Raw genomic sequence first — 14482 nt, forward strand, 5'->3', positions numbered from 1 at the left:
CCAAGCGAAAAGATAGCACATGACTTCTGCATAACACTAACACCTATCAGAGAACATGTTTCAAACCTTTAGGTGAGCTTAATATGAAAAATCATTCATGTCTTCCAAGCCCAGGCCTTAAGGCAAGCGCAGGTACTAGATTAGTTGTGGTGGCCCCATTGGGTTATCAGGAGGGGGAAAAACCATCTTTGCTTTAAAAAATCGATAATTATGATTCATGTACCACTAAAACAATCCAATCATTAATCCAGAGGACAGGGATGGATCAACAAACACGAACAGCCAGCAATACAGTGCCCACCTAAAAGAAGACTTGTAAAATAGAGCAGCAAGACTTTTGTACATAATTCTTGCTTCAGATAAGTGAAGGATTATGCCACCTGAAAAGCTTGTATGAGTGCCATGGACAGAAACTACTTACATCTTCCAGCAAAAAGTTCCTCTCCAAACAGAACCTAACTCCACAAATTTAGCTGCAAATGAGTCGCAGAGTAAAATCAATACCAATAGCCAACGAATTTGACCCACTACAAATATGTAAGGAAAGCAAATTGTTCATATATTGTGGCAAGTAAGCACAGAGCCTTGTTCTCAAAGATATAATCCCATCATCCAACCATTGCACACCCTTCAACCAAATTCTCTGGGCTTCTCCAGAAGATACAACTTTTTTAACAATTGCGTACACAGTAGACCCACAGTTCACCAATGATTCAATAAGGCAAAGCAACTCAAACTCACTGACCGATACTGCCCAAAAGCATCAACCCATCATAATCACATTATTCATAGTAAGTAAAAAGAATGTCCACTGCAGTTTATGGATTATGCCAATTTGTCCGATTCCAAGAATCCAAATTAGTACCCAACACAAATGGAGGTGGACGGTTTAGCATTCAAAGGGCTCCTCATATTTACCATTTCCAACATTGAGCACACCAAGAATAGATTATTCACATCTACCCCGTCTTGTAAGAGAGAAAAAAGACAACACGAGGGACTAACTAAAACAAAGTTGAGCTTGCCACCTCATTCGAAGGAGATCTTTATAGGAATGCACAAAAAGAAGATATGTGTCTGTTAATGATCCCAAGTCTGTGCACAGTAAGCCCATTGGTTTTCTAACATTTTAGTAGCTAGAGAATCTTGAGTTTTTCTCTACCAGCCAAGTGGATCACACTGCAAACAGCTTAGTTTAATTCTAAACATGGAAGAGACTATAGTTGAAAGAATTGTAGTAACATGTTTTCATTTATGGATTGGCTCACACCTTCTTCCAAACCAACATCTTATATTTTGAATAAAGTCAGGACCTTAATTATTGTTGCAAACATCTTGATCTACTAACTGTGAATTGTAGTTTCCAATTGGTTGTGCTCATGTCGTGGATGTGGAATGGAACCACATTATCTTGCTCACTTCAGTGATCACAGAACTATTCACTAAAATCTAAACACCTTAGTGAGATACACAACCAATCTTCCAACTATGACCATTCATCCCTCCCTTTGTTATATGATCTCCTCCTTTGATTTCTCACTCCTTTTCTTAATAAGTGTGGTTCCTTCTTCAATAGCATCTTCTCTCTTGCGAGTCTTTTAGGTCCCAGTTGAAGCTTATTCCCAGAAATCTCATCTCCCTTGGCTCTCTGATGTTCATCGACTCCTTTCACGAAAGTTTTTACCCCTTTCAGCCATCGTGCCTATTTTCCAATGTAGTTCTTGAGGCTATCATCATACACAAGTTTGAATTACTTTGTCAGGATTACTTCTTTTTACCATTTCTTCTACAATCTTAGGACTAATCTTCTTATTAGACTACACCTAAGCACCCAAAAAAAATGAAAAAGAAAAAAAATAACTATATTTATAATCATTAATCACTTTCACTCTTAACAAACTCACAAATTATAACTACCCTAATACAGATTTGTCAGTGTCAATGATACATCATACAGTATCAAGAATAATTATTAATGATTAAAATTTTAGAGAAAAATACTGAATACATAAATAACCTTTGATCAGGAATACAATTCAAACTCAAAGAAAAAGTTATGGGTTCAAAAAATTAAGAAATAAAACCCAAAAAAATGATATCATTGTCAAGAAAACTAGCATCCAACCTTCCATTCTTATGAGGAATAACAGCAGCATGTTGGCGGGATACAGACTGGTGATCAAGCACAAAATCGCAAGTATGGAATTGTCTACCAAAAATGTGTCTCCGCTTGTCCAGGTTAATTCGATCTATAACCTCACCATCTTTCAAGACTTCAAGATAATAAACCCCTGCGCGGGGTTCAATTGCCCAGTCAGGAGGCTGCCAAGTGGACTGACTTCCTCCAACCTGAGTTAATTGTTGAGTCTGCCCCACTAATGGCCCTGCCTCAGGTCCAATAACTTTTTGTGAATCATGGGATTGATGTTGATTAATGGTTTGAAAGTGAGAAGATCTCGGTTGTGAATATGGAACCAGAGGTTGAATCCCTTCTTTGCTAGAAGATTGAGCAGAGTCATGTGAAGTAGAATTGACAGTTACAGAGAATGGTTCCAAGGTCTGAGCCTTTTTAAACCTATCAAGGCCACTTCTTCCATACATTCTCTAATCTCTGTCACTTTCAGATCAAAGAAATGCTCTTAGACTAAGGTTTATTACAACATGTGACATCAGCATCGAGCTTCAAATGGTTCACAGACTTAACAGCACAAATTTTCACTGAAAGAAGAAGACATGAATCATCAACTATAGTCTTGAATTATTTTCCTTTTTAACCTCATTCAAAGTTTAATGCATCAGAAAACAACACGCAACTGAAATAAGCATAATAATCAGAAAATGTTCGGATCATAAAGTCACAAGTTAACAATAGTCATGGATCTAACAGCCCATAAGAATTCGAAACTGATCACAACAAAACATCTTCCGGTAAAGGGTATTTAAAATGAGGAAGGGGAAAATTTATAGTTCCAATAATTCGTGCAACTGGGGTCATAAAGATCGAGAAGTTAGACATTGATGAGAGAGTAGAAACTCAATGATTATGTTAAATTGAAAAGAAATTGTTGAAAGTTAGTAGAACTGAAGTTTCAAACGGAGAGGATATCAAAGAGAAATTAAGAGGGAAAAACATGAGAATGAAGAAAAGAGTGAAGACGAACTCGATTTCATTAATAGTTGAAGAAGGGCGTTGAATGAACAGAGAAAATCACCGACCTGTGATTGATAGGGTATCGTGCTGTTTGAATGGTGAAGTATGAAGAGGAAATTTGAGCAAACTGAGAGCGGCGAACTCCGAGATAACTCCGGCCGTCCAAGTGGCGGACGGTTGCCTCTGCCGTTCTTCCTTAAATCGCCCTATCTTTCGCCTTATACTTAATCCCAAACCCAAATCTCTCTCTCTTCTCCAAGCCGGCAAGCCCCTTCTCCTCTCCTTGTTAATTCAATTATTAAAAAAAAAAAAAAGTGTTTTTAATTTTAAAAGTTAAATTTCATGTTAACTATTAGAATCAATTTTAAACTATCGATTTGGATATTGTTATCGAAATTTCCATTTTTTTTTTTGGATATATTGTCGAATATATCTATAAAATATTGATATCTACAAATATTTTGGTAAATTAAGATATTTATAAAATTTATTTAGTTTAATAATTAAGTTATTTTTATTCCAAAACTAAGTTATGAATATTGATATTAAGAATTTGGTTGTTTTCTAGATGTTGCCATGGGATTTCAGAAATACATTTAATATTTGTATTTGTTTCACAAGATTTCATTTTTTAAAACCTAGTATATTGTTATCAAAAAAATTTAAAACCCATATGGTAGGAGATTTTTAGTACCCTCAATGCTTGTAGGATTTTTTATATTTGAAAGATAAATAAAGTCTGATTAATTAATAAATTAATGAATTAATTATTACTATTAATTTTAAATTAAGAATAAATTTTACAGATAAAAAAAGTCAAACTATGTACAAAAATAGCAAAAAAAAATACGGATAACTTTTATGAGCGTTCACACTCTATCAAAAAAGAGTAAATTTTGTTATTTTATGTAAATAGTTTTCCTTATTTTTTTTATTTTTGAAAATCTCTCTTTAATTAATTATTAAATATAAATATAATATTTAGACTTAATAAATTTCAACTATTACAGTTATTATTGATATTTTATGTTATCTTTATTAAATTTGGTGTCTTAAATCTCATATATCTTGTAGTTTGTAAATACAAATCATATATTCAACAAAATAAGAGGTATTTTATTAACATCTAAAGTGCATTAATCCAATCTAATAAACTAAGATCCAATGTTATTTTATGTAACTTAAAATATGTATGTGGTTGACATGGATCATATTTAAGTAATAACCTAAATGGTCCGTAGTAGATGGATAAAATTGTGTACCTTATCTTGGTGACACTACAAATACGGCTCGCTATGTAGTCGTTACAATTGTTGTAAAGTGTTACAAATGATCTAGTCCTGATCATTCATGTGGAGACATGTGAGCGGGTATTCTATACAAAGAGTTTTTATAAGATCGGACCATGAAATGAATAGTCTCTATATAACACCGTTACTAGAAGAGACTTACATTTCACTAGGAAGATCATAGGTGATTTGACTTTAATCTTGAGTGAGTTGTGAACTCCTATTTATGAGAACAATCCTTTTATATGTGAGAATGGTTATGTTAGCCAACTCAATAAGCCCACCATTTTGGGGATTTATTCGAGTAAGGAGCTGGGAATACAACTACACAAGATGGAATTCATTCCTTCCCGACCTTAAGATAAATTACTCGCTTAATAGTTGATTCCGGGTCTTGAACAATGAGGTCTCAACCTCTCACTGGCTCGAGATGTGTTAGTCTATAGTTGGACTATAAACTGTTGCTCATTACAAAAATCAATGGTTTAGATGTAACTACTAGGGTAAAATGATAATTTGAACCATCTGTAATTATGAGCAATTTGTGAATTGTCAACCCGCCTCAACCTCTCACTGGCTCGAGATGTGTTAGTCTATAGTTAGACTATAAACTGTTGCTCATTACAAAAATCAATGGTTTAGATGTAACTACTAGGGTAAAATGATAATTTGAACCATGTAGTTATGAGCAATTTGTGAATTGTCAACCCATTATTGATTGATTATATCCGTGGACACAAAAATATATTTGCAGTATGAGTGCAGCTATTGGTCTTTAGTGGAGTGACCGGTAGTTAATGAACATTAATTAATTTAAAGAGTTTAATTAATTAATCTCATATCATTGGAGTTTCTAATACGTAGGTTCATAAGGTTCCCTTGTTAGCTCATTTAAGGATAATACTAAGGAATTATTTGAATTATTCAAATCAATTGAGGAAATTTTATATTAATGAGATTAATATATAATAGTTAACTATAGATGTGATCTATAATCTAAATTATATAAGAGACAAATATTTGAATGAGATTCAAATATTAAATTCATGTAAATTCAATTCATGAAGATTTAATTAATTATAGGATTTGTTTGGATTGACTTAAGAAAAAAGTATTTTTCAAAAAAACTTATTTTGTTTAAAAAAAATTTATAAAAATTGTTGAAAATATACTTCAAAATTGATGATGATAATGGACCCATTTGGATTGATTTAAGAAAAAAAAGTTATTTTAAAAAAACTCATTTTTATTTAAACATTTTTTGATAAAAAAAGTTGATGAAAATACACTTGAAAATTTAATTGGAATAGTTGTCAAACACTCCGATTTCTTCTAAAATGACTTATTAAACACTTGAAAATATATTTCAAACACACTTAATGTTATAGAGGTGGATATATATAAATATGTGATATTTATATGTTAATTAATGAATTATATATTAAATATGATTTAATATACTATTATTTAATTAGTATGTCGATTAATTAAATATAATTAAATAAAAGTTATTTCATTAATTAGCAATAAGGGTGGAAGAGGAAATACTTGGAGATGAGCTCAACCCTTCTCTATATAAATATATTTTTATAGCTCATTTAAGACAAGGATTTTGATTGTGCAAAAGAAGGTAAAAAAAAAAACCCTAGTCTCCACCAAATTCCTCTCTATTCTCTCAACAAATTCTCTCTAACTCTTCTTCTTCCAAGTGTTAGAGACCACACATCTAACCTTTAGAGTCCTAGAAAATAACAAAGTTATTTTTATGGTTGTGTCCTTGATTGTTAAGGAGGTATTCGTGAGACAAGCAAGAGGAATTTACTTGAAGAACGGGATTCAACAAAAGAGATGTCCTTCTATCCCTTTTCTTCTTCTTCCATAGCATGCTAATTTTGATGTTTATCATATATTCTTCTTGTGTGGACTGATGTATTTATGTTTCTATTAAATAGAAAAACTAAATGCAAGGCAATCTCAAGCTTCCACTAGAATTCGATTCCCTTCAATCTTAATTATTTCATATAAAATTATATTATTAATTATTAATATTCTAATTAATTAATATTTATTTATTTATTTTTATTAATTAAATCATTTAAATAATGTTTGATTAAAAATATTCATTTATTGATATTTTAAGTGATTAAATAATTAATCAATATAATAATATATTAAATAATTAAGTTTAATTATGATTACCTTACTTGTTCTCTTATATTTGATTAAATAATTATTTAGTTTTAGTTTCTATATACAAAATTGGTAAATCAAACATATGCATTTAACTTTCAACATTAATTATCATGCAAAACCAGACATTTAAAATCTAAATATTTAAATTTTAGTCATTTTATATCCATACTCATGAAACAATATCTGCTATCCAAACGACCCCTAATAGTCATATTCATATTAGCCTAAATAGATGTCAGTTTTTTTTATGTTTTACAAGCATTTATAAAAAAAATGTAGTAGACATCCATGGATATTTAATATCGATATTGAACATTTCAATTTTTAGATATATCGATGGATATTTTCAGTAACAATTTTAATTATTCTTTCTTACAAAAATTCTAATGAATTCTTCAGCAACTATCAATTTATATATTTAAATGTTGGGAGTTAGGTAATTAAAACATCAATTGTGTCTATGCAAACTCTAAACAATTTAAATTCTCAATTAATTTTTTTTTTTTTTATAAATCAATTAGATGTGATATTATGACCTTGTTATTGATATATTGGCGTAATGGTCAAGACATCTGATTAATAGTGACACATCTTATATGACATTATACTGTAGAGTGATATCAACCAAATCAAGTATTAAGACAATTTGGCATGCAATAAACGATCATGTCGTATTGCAATACAAGTATGTACCTGCACCAAATTGACTTACAAGGTAAACATGATCAAAATTGTCAATAATTTCATATAGACTACATATCATTTGTGGTATACATGTTGTGATCAAAATAATATATATGTCAGTTGTGTCAGATGACTATTTAGTTTGACATGATTCAATTACAAGAAGTTATATCACATCTAATGGCGCTTATTATTGTTGCATACTAAAGGATAATCTTATCTAATTTTTTTCGATAAATATACGTATATTATAATATTGTTTATTCCTTGAATAATTTTGTTCAATATGTGCAATAATATTTAGTAGAATTCAACTTACCTAACTTAGGTTCTATATGTTATCAATGTGTTGTAAATATAAATGATATGATTCAACAAACTCGAAGACTAAATGTTGCGGATACTAATAGGAGACGTGATTGTCGTACATGTCAATGGCAACATGTTGAAGATATTCTAGAGCCTCACATTAACCAAGAACCTCATATAGTTATTGATTAGATTTTAGCTTCTCTTGTGCACCTATAAGGAGTTCAACACAAATATCGCATCAAGTTCTAGGCATCAACAAGACTATCATACACATGACCAATTACCGCCTTTTTAAATCCACCAAGATATTGATGATGTAGTTCATTATTAACTACACTTTGATGTACTTATACCTCGATGAACAATGTAAGAAGACGATCACCGTGTGGCACATGAGTTTTGTTGAGATGTAATCATATTTTTAACTTTATATGTAATTTTAATTAAATACTATTTAGTTGAGCAATTACCATACTATTTAATTTAATTATTAGAGAAAAAGCATATTGTTCTCAATGGACCTTTGTCAATGTTGTATTATTATTAAGAAAAAGAACACAAGCATTACAAAAAACAAACAAACAAACTGTTGTGGGTAATTTTGGACCGAACGGTATAATCGATATTTAGAAATGACAAAGTCAAGAAGAAACGTGATACAGGCCGAATATGTCAACTAAAGATTGAAAGGGGCCTAGGAAAAGGGACAGGCCCAAGCCAGTGGCCTTAGCCTCGTCCGACCCTTGTCAAATGCCTAACGAGGCATGTGCAAATGGGGTGTGTTTTATGCATGTCCTAGTCCAAATAAACATTTTAGGCCCAAGATATGGCCTAAGGGAAGACACTCGGTCTCAACCCCAACCCTAACCAAACAAGAAATCAGGTACACCCCTTGACCCGGTCAGGGTGACTCAAAAATCCTAGGGACACCCTAGATCATCTTTCTTTATAAATACATCATTATAACTTCATATGAGGTAACTTGAGTTCTACTTTCAAACTCTCTAGCTTTTATATTCTTTTAGTTTTTTACTTTAGCACTAGAGTGTTTATGGCAAGCACCACATCTGTGTACAGGTTTTTTCTTTTGCAAGTCATATTCTTCTTCCCTTCAAATAAATTCACTATTGGTGTCACGTGAAGGTCGGGTGCATTTACCCCTGTCCAAAATTTGGAATCAATACAAACTAAGAAATGCATTATAAAAAAAAAATTAAAATAAAATAAATAGAAAGAACTTGTGCACGTGGTATCTATTTATTGTGGAGGGTAACAAATTTCATTAATTCTATTTTAGAATTATATTTCAAATCTAAATAAAAATTTGGATATAATCTAATATTTATCTTAATTAAATTTGAACATATTTCAAACTTTACCCCAATTATTAAAAAAAAAAAGGTTAAATTCAAACTAAAATCACTATGGTTAATCTAAATTTGTTACATTCATATCCAATCGAAATATGTGTAAAATTGAAAATCAAAATGTAAGGAAATCTAGAATCAAATTTGTTATGATTGAAATTTCGTATGGGTCTAATTGTTTTCTTTAATTATAAATTTAAGAAAAAAAAGTTCATTTTTTATACTATATTTGACACATTTTATTAACTTTAATCCTAAACTTTTGATTTCATTAATTTATATCTTAAATTTAGTACATTGTATCAATTTTAATGCTAAATTTTTAATTTTATCGATTTAAACTTCAAACTTGAATAATTATATCAATTGGTCAATGTGGTTTTGATATATTTTCTGTCAAGGTGAAGATCTTTCTTTATGGTCTTCAGCTGGCGCAATGAGAGGGGATTACCCAACTGTTGGACTAAATCTGATTGGCAAGGATTGGTTCAAGCAATTCATTCATTCAATCAATATGTATTTATTATCTAATAGATCATTTGATTTAAGATTTTATAGATGCCTAGAAATTAAGAATATTTGAGAATAAAAAATATAGAATAAAATTATTGAAAATTAAAGACGACTGTGTTATGTTAATTGTACATGAAAATGCTATTAGAATTTTTATTAGAAAAAATTATCATTGCATTTAATTTATAAAATTAATCATGATATCTCTATAAAATTTTAATAGATTAAATAATAAATCCAATTCAAAATTTTGAGCAAAATTAATTATTAAATAATCAAATATTAATTTTAATTAAATTATTATTACAAGTATTTACAAAATAAATAATTTATAATTAAAGCTACATGATTATATAATTTGATGGAACAATTTGATGAACTTATACGATTATGATTTTAATTAATAAAATAATCAAAATTAGTTTGAGAAAATAAATATAATATTTTGTGATTAAAAATTAATGATTATAAATAATCGATGATAATCTAATTATAATTATTAAAAAATAATCTCATAAAGTATTAACCGTAATGATAATTAATTAGCTACATATATAATTTATTAATGAATTAATAGTTTTTATACATTAATTATTTATGGTTTATTTAAAAAATAAGTGTATTTTAAAAAATAAGTGTATATATATATAAAAAAATAATTTATTAAAAAAATTATATATCGACATATATAAATTCTTTTATTAAAAAGGGAGATTTTCAAAAATAGAAAAACAAAAAAAACTATTTACACAAAATAACAAAATTTAATGATCTTCCTCCTTTTCCTCCTCCTCATTCTTCTCCTTCTTCTTCAGTCCGATCTTGGTCTCTCTCTCACCCACGCACTCTAACGTCCAGCAGCTATCGCACTCATGCCCAACCATTGATCCACCGTTGTTTGGGTCTACATCGTAAATCTGGTTGTACGTCGTCGTTGGTGAGCCGATTTTTCTCTCTCTACTCGATTCACTCACTCTCTTCCTTTAACTCTTAGATCCATGCCGCCCAATCCTCGTCACCGCCAGCACTAGAGCTCGCTGGATTTTTTGCTGTTAGGGATAAGATTTTGGCATTTTGGATTAATTTTGTTTGGTTCTTGAATACTCATTATGTTTTGGGGTTAAAATTAATTTAATCATGAAGTTTGATGTTAGATTTGAATTTTATTGCTTTTTAGATAGTTATGATAGATATTGTTATCAATGTCTATCATAGATAAACACTGTAAAAGTCTATCAGTATTTATTATTGATAGAAACTTATACAAGTCTATTACTGATAAAAGTCTATCATTGATAGAGGCTGATAGAAGTCTATCAGTGATTGAAACTGATAGAAGTCTATCATTGATATTATTAGTGATAGACACTGATACAAGTGTTTCACTGATAGACGCTGATAGAAATCTGTTAATATCTATCAGTGATTGAAACTGATTGAAGTTTATCATTGGTAAATGCTCATAGAAGTCGTCTATCAGTGATAGAAACTAATAGAAGTCTATCATTGACACTATAGGAATATAAACTAATACAAGTCTATAACTAATAGAGGCTGATAGAAGTTTATCAGTGTCTATAAATGTTTTTTATGCTATTTCTGTAAATATAGTTTGACATTTTTTCTATCTGTGAAAATTTCTTTTTAAAAATTAATTTATATTTCAAAAAATAATTAATTTTTTTATTAACCGGATGAGTTAAATTCAAATATTATAATTTAATTGTAATATGATTTTCTAAATTATAAACTTTATTTTCATATATTAATTAATTCAATTAATTTTTAAAGAAGATTAAATTAATTAATTTTAATAATATATAAAATAAAAGAATAAATTCATCTATTAAAAGAGAAGAGAGAGTAGAAATCAAGAAAACTCACACTTTTGGATGGATATCATTCATAGGCATAAAGGATGTATGGAAATAGTTTATTCACCTAAAGTTTCAAAACTTGTATCAAACAAGAGGATTATAACATCCCAAGTTTTTTATTTTTCAAATTCTGTATTTTCGTAAAATTCGAAGACAATTTTGTTAATTTCAAAGTTCAGTTTTGTTTAAAGGGGAGATATGAATCTATGTCACATTAATTTAATTTTAAGTTAATGTCTGAGAATTTAAATTTATATTGTGGAAATTAATTTGATTTTGATTTTGAAATTTGAAGAAAAAAGAGAAGAGTTTTAAGAATATATATTTAGATATATTTGTGTAACGAGGGAAAGGTTAAAATAAAATTGAAATAAAATATAATGGAATAAAATAAAATTATATTTTATTTCTTTCATTTAAAATAACCTTTTTCTTTTAAAAAAGAAAAAAAAAACTATTTTCTCTCCCTTCTTCTTTTTCCTCCCCAACGTGAAGACCTTCTCTATGTGCCCTAGCAGCCGCTGGCCATCTCCTCTCCAACCGGCATCGCACGTCTGACCGCCATCAGTTCGTCGGTCATTCGTCCGTGGGCCGTCGTTCGCACAGGTCAGCTCAACCTCATCAGCAAGTAACGATCGTCCAGATATTCTTCGTCGCGCGCCAATCTCGCCCAGCCAGTCAGATTCGCATCCGCAAGTTGCCGTCAATCGTTTGGCTGCTTCGTTCATGGGCCGTCGTGCAATCAGCCAAGATCTGAATCCGAATGACCCAGCCCAGCCGTCGAAACTTCTGCCGTGAGCCATTCCTCCGTCCAGTCATCTGATCTGTGCGACCCACCGCCGAATCCAGCTGACCGCCTCCCTCGTGTCGCGCGATGCCACTCACCGTTCGTAGGGTGCAGTCGCGCCACCATGAGTCACCTAGCCTCGTCAGCTGCCAGATCTGAGTCGAAGCTCCCCCAGACACACCGTCCAGCCTTCAATCGCTGCCACCGCTCTAGCTTTTGACCACCGTCCATCGCCGCGTCGGACTCTTAGATTTTGGTAAGATCTATTTTGTGGTTGGATTTCTTGAAAGATTTTGGATGCCCACTAAGTTGGATTAAAGGTTAAATTAGTCGCATTATCTTGATTTTAGATTTGAGCTTGGGAAATTACAGCAGCGATTGTCCAGCGGATTCAAGATCATTCGATAAGAGTTTTGGTAAGAGTTATGGTCCTTATTGTTGGTTTGTGGGTAGCTTTGATTACTGAATTAAGTTTGACTTAACCCTTGTATCTTTAAGGATTTAAAATCTGTTAGAAGGAGATTTTGGAGTGGTTGTTGATCAAGTTCTTTGGGTAAGTTTTTGGGTATTGTGGTTTTGAATATGAGTCGCAATTATTATTGGACTAAAATTTAATGGTTGTATTCGTATGTTAGGGTCTTACTTCAAACCGCGGTCATCGTTTGGTTGTCGGAACTGCCCATGGGCCAGGCTTTAGTTGTATGCTAGCATGATAAGTGTGTGTTATGGTAAATGTTAGCATGTTGATTGACGGTATGACCTGAATCAAAGTATGTTCTGGCACAAATTCTGATTTATTTACATACACACCTAAGTGCTTGATCGTTAGTATGTGATAGTATGTGATAGTATGTGTTTTCATATGTCGATGTCTGATCTGCTGGTGTTGAGGCATACTTGCATGTTGTGGATTTATGATATAAGTTATACATGGATGATGTATAATATGTTATTAAGAATTATGTGTATGTGATGAAGCCATGGTATCAAGGATTTTTATGTATGTTTTAGAACTGTACAATGTTGAATATAGCACGTTAAGACTGTGAATATCCTCATTGATTAGTTAGATGCTCACTAGTTTTGTGTTCCTTCGGATTACTAGTTTGTGTTTCCTTCGGGATTCACTAGTTTTGTGTTTCCTTCGGGATTTCATCAGTTTGTGTTTCCTTCGGGATTCACTAGTTTGTTTTCCTTCGGGATTCACCAGTTTTGTGTTTCCTTCGGGATTCACCAGTTTTGTGTTTCCTCCGGGATTCACCAGTTTTGTGTTTCCTCCGGGATTTCACCAGTTTTGTGTTTCCTCTGGGATTCACCAGTTTTTTGTTTCCTTCGGGATTCACCAGTTTTGTGAGCATACTTAACTTACAATAGGATAGGACTAAGTCTCTCATCTGTTACATGTATTTATGTGCCATATGCGGGTATCTAGAGGACATAGATGTCTAGCCTGACCCCAGTGGTGGGGCTACTTACTGAGTATTTCATACTCATTCTTTCTTATGTTGATGTTTCAGGTAAGGGTAGAGATGCATCGACGATGGCGTAAGGGTAGAGATGCATCGACGATGGCGTAGCGGAATTCGTGATTGTGTCACTGGACTAGTTTTTACGCTTCCGCATCATGAGATTTAGAGTTCTTTTCATGTTTCTCTTAATGTTTAGTTTTGATGTTTGAAACTTATTTATTAAGAATTTTTTTTCATATGTATTTATTAACCTTTATGATTTATGGGTACCCTATTATTGTTGCATTTAATAAATGTCTTTTGAACTTCTCTTGTTTTAATTAGCATTTATTTCAAATAACTGAGAGTCCTTTTAAATTCTTTGCATGCATTTATTTTAGTAACGACGGGTCGTTACAAGGATGGTATCCCTTACATATTCTCATCTCATTTTTCTCGATCCAAATGCCTTCTTAGGAAGTAATTTTCGAGGAAGTTCGCCCATGGATGATAAAAACTTATCATCAAGGGATTCTCCTTCATTTCTAGAGTGGTAAATAAAGTGGCACACAATTTGGTCGAATAGAGTGAGTGATGTTTTGGTTGAAAATCCTTCTGTATGGCTTCTTCAATGTCCTTTTTTATAATTGTGAGGCAAGGGATCGGACATCTAACTTCAAGATCATCGTAAATACTTGATGTCGGTTGAACTATGTCAGTTGAACTATATTAAAATTTAATATATCATTTGTAATTTTTTAAAATTTGATCTGAAAACCTGTAAAACATATTAAACCAAATAAAGATTCACATAATTAAAAAATGGAAATGAAGCCCATATTATAACAAGTAAATAAAAAA

The 14482-nt window shown here is 31.3% G+C and overlaps 1 protein-coding gene and 1 long non-coding RNA gene across 3 annotated transcripts in view; one reads left to right on the plus strand and one right to left on the minus strand.

The window, feature by feature from the left end:
* Window positions 1-3440, minus strand: part of LOC120083214 (protein phosphatase 1 regulatory inhibitor subunit PPP1R8 homolog) — a 6219-nt gene extending 2779 nt beyond the window's left edge. Inside the window, exons 1-2 of one of the 2 annotated variants that reach the window (XM_039038871.1) lie at window positions 3217-3440; window positions 2126-2617 (exon numbers count right to left, since the gene is read on the minus strand). In XM_039038871.1, the coding sequence (XP_038894799.1) occupies window positions 2126-2601 (476 nt within the window). In that variant the 5' untranslated portion in view covers window positions 2602-2617; window positions 3217-3440. Of the gene's footprint in view, window positions 1-2125; window positions 2719-3216 lie in introns of both variants that reach the window. The other variant, XM_039038870.1, reaches the window with a different exon arrangement.
* Window positions 3441-11822: 8382 nt separating this feature from the next.
* On the plus strand, window positions 11823-13898 carry LOC120083222. Its single transcript, XR_005483384.1, has 3 exons — window positions 11823-12429; window positions 12524-12589; window positions 13691-13898. It is a non-coding gene; the product is annotated as an uncharacterized LOC120083222 (long non-coding RNA).
* The last annotated feature ends 584 nt before the right edge of the window (window positions 13899-14482 follow it).

This window comes from Benincasa hispida, chromosome 8 (assembly GCF_009727055.1).
Source record: "Benincasa hispida cultivar B227 chromosome 8, ASM972705v1, whole genome shotgun sequence".
NCBI classification, from domain to species: Eukaryota; Viridiplantae; Streptophyta; class Magnoliopsida; order Cucurbitales; family Cucurbitaceae; genus Benincasa; species Benincasa hispida.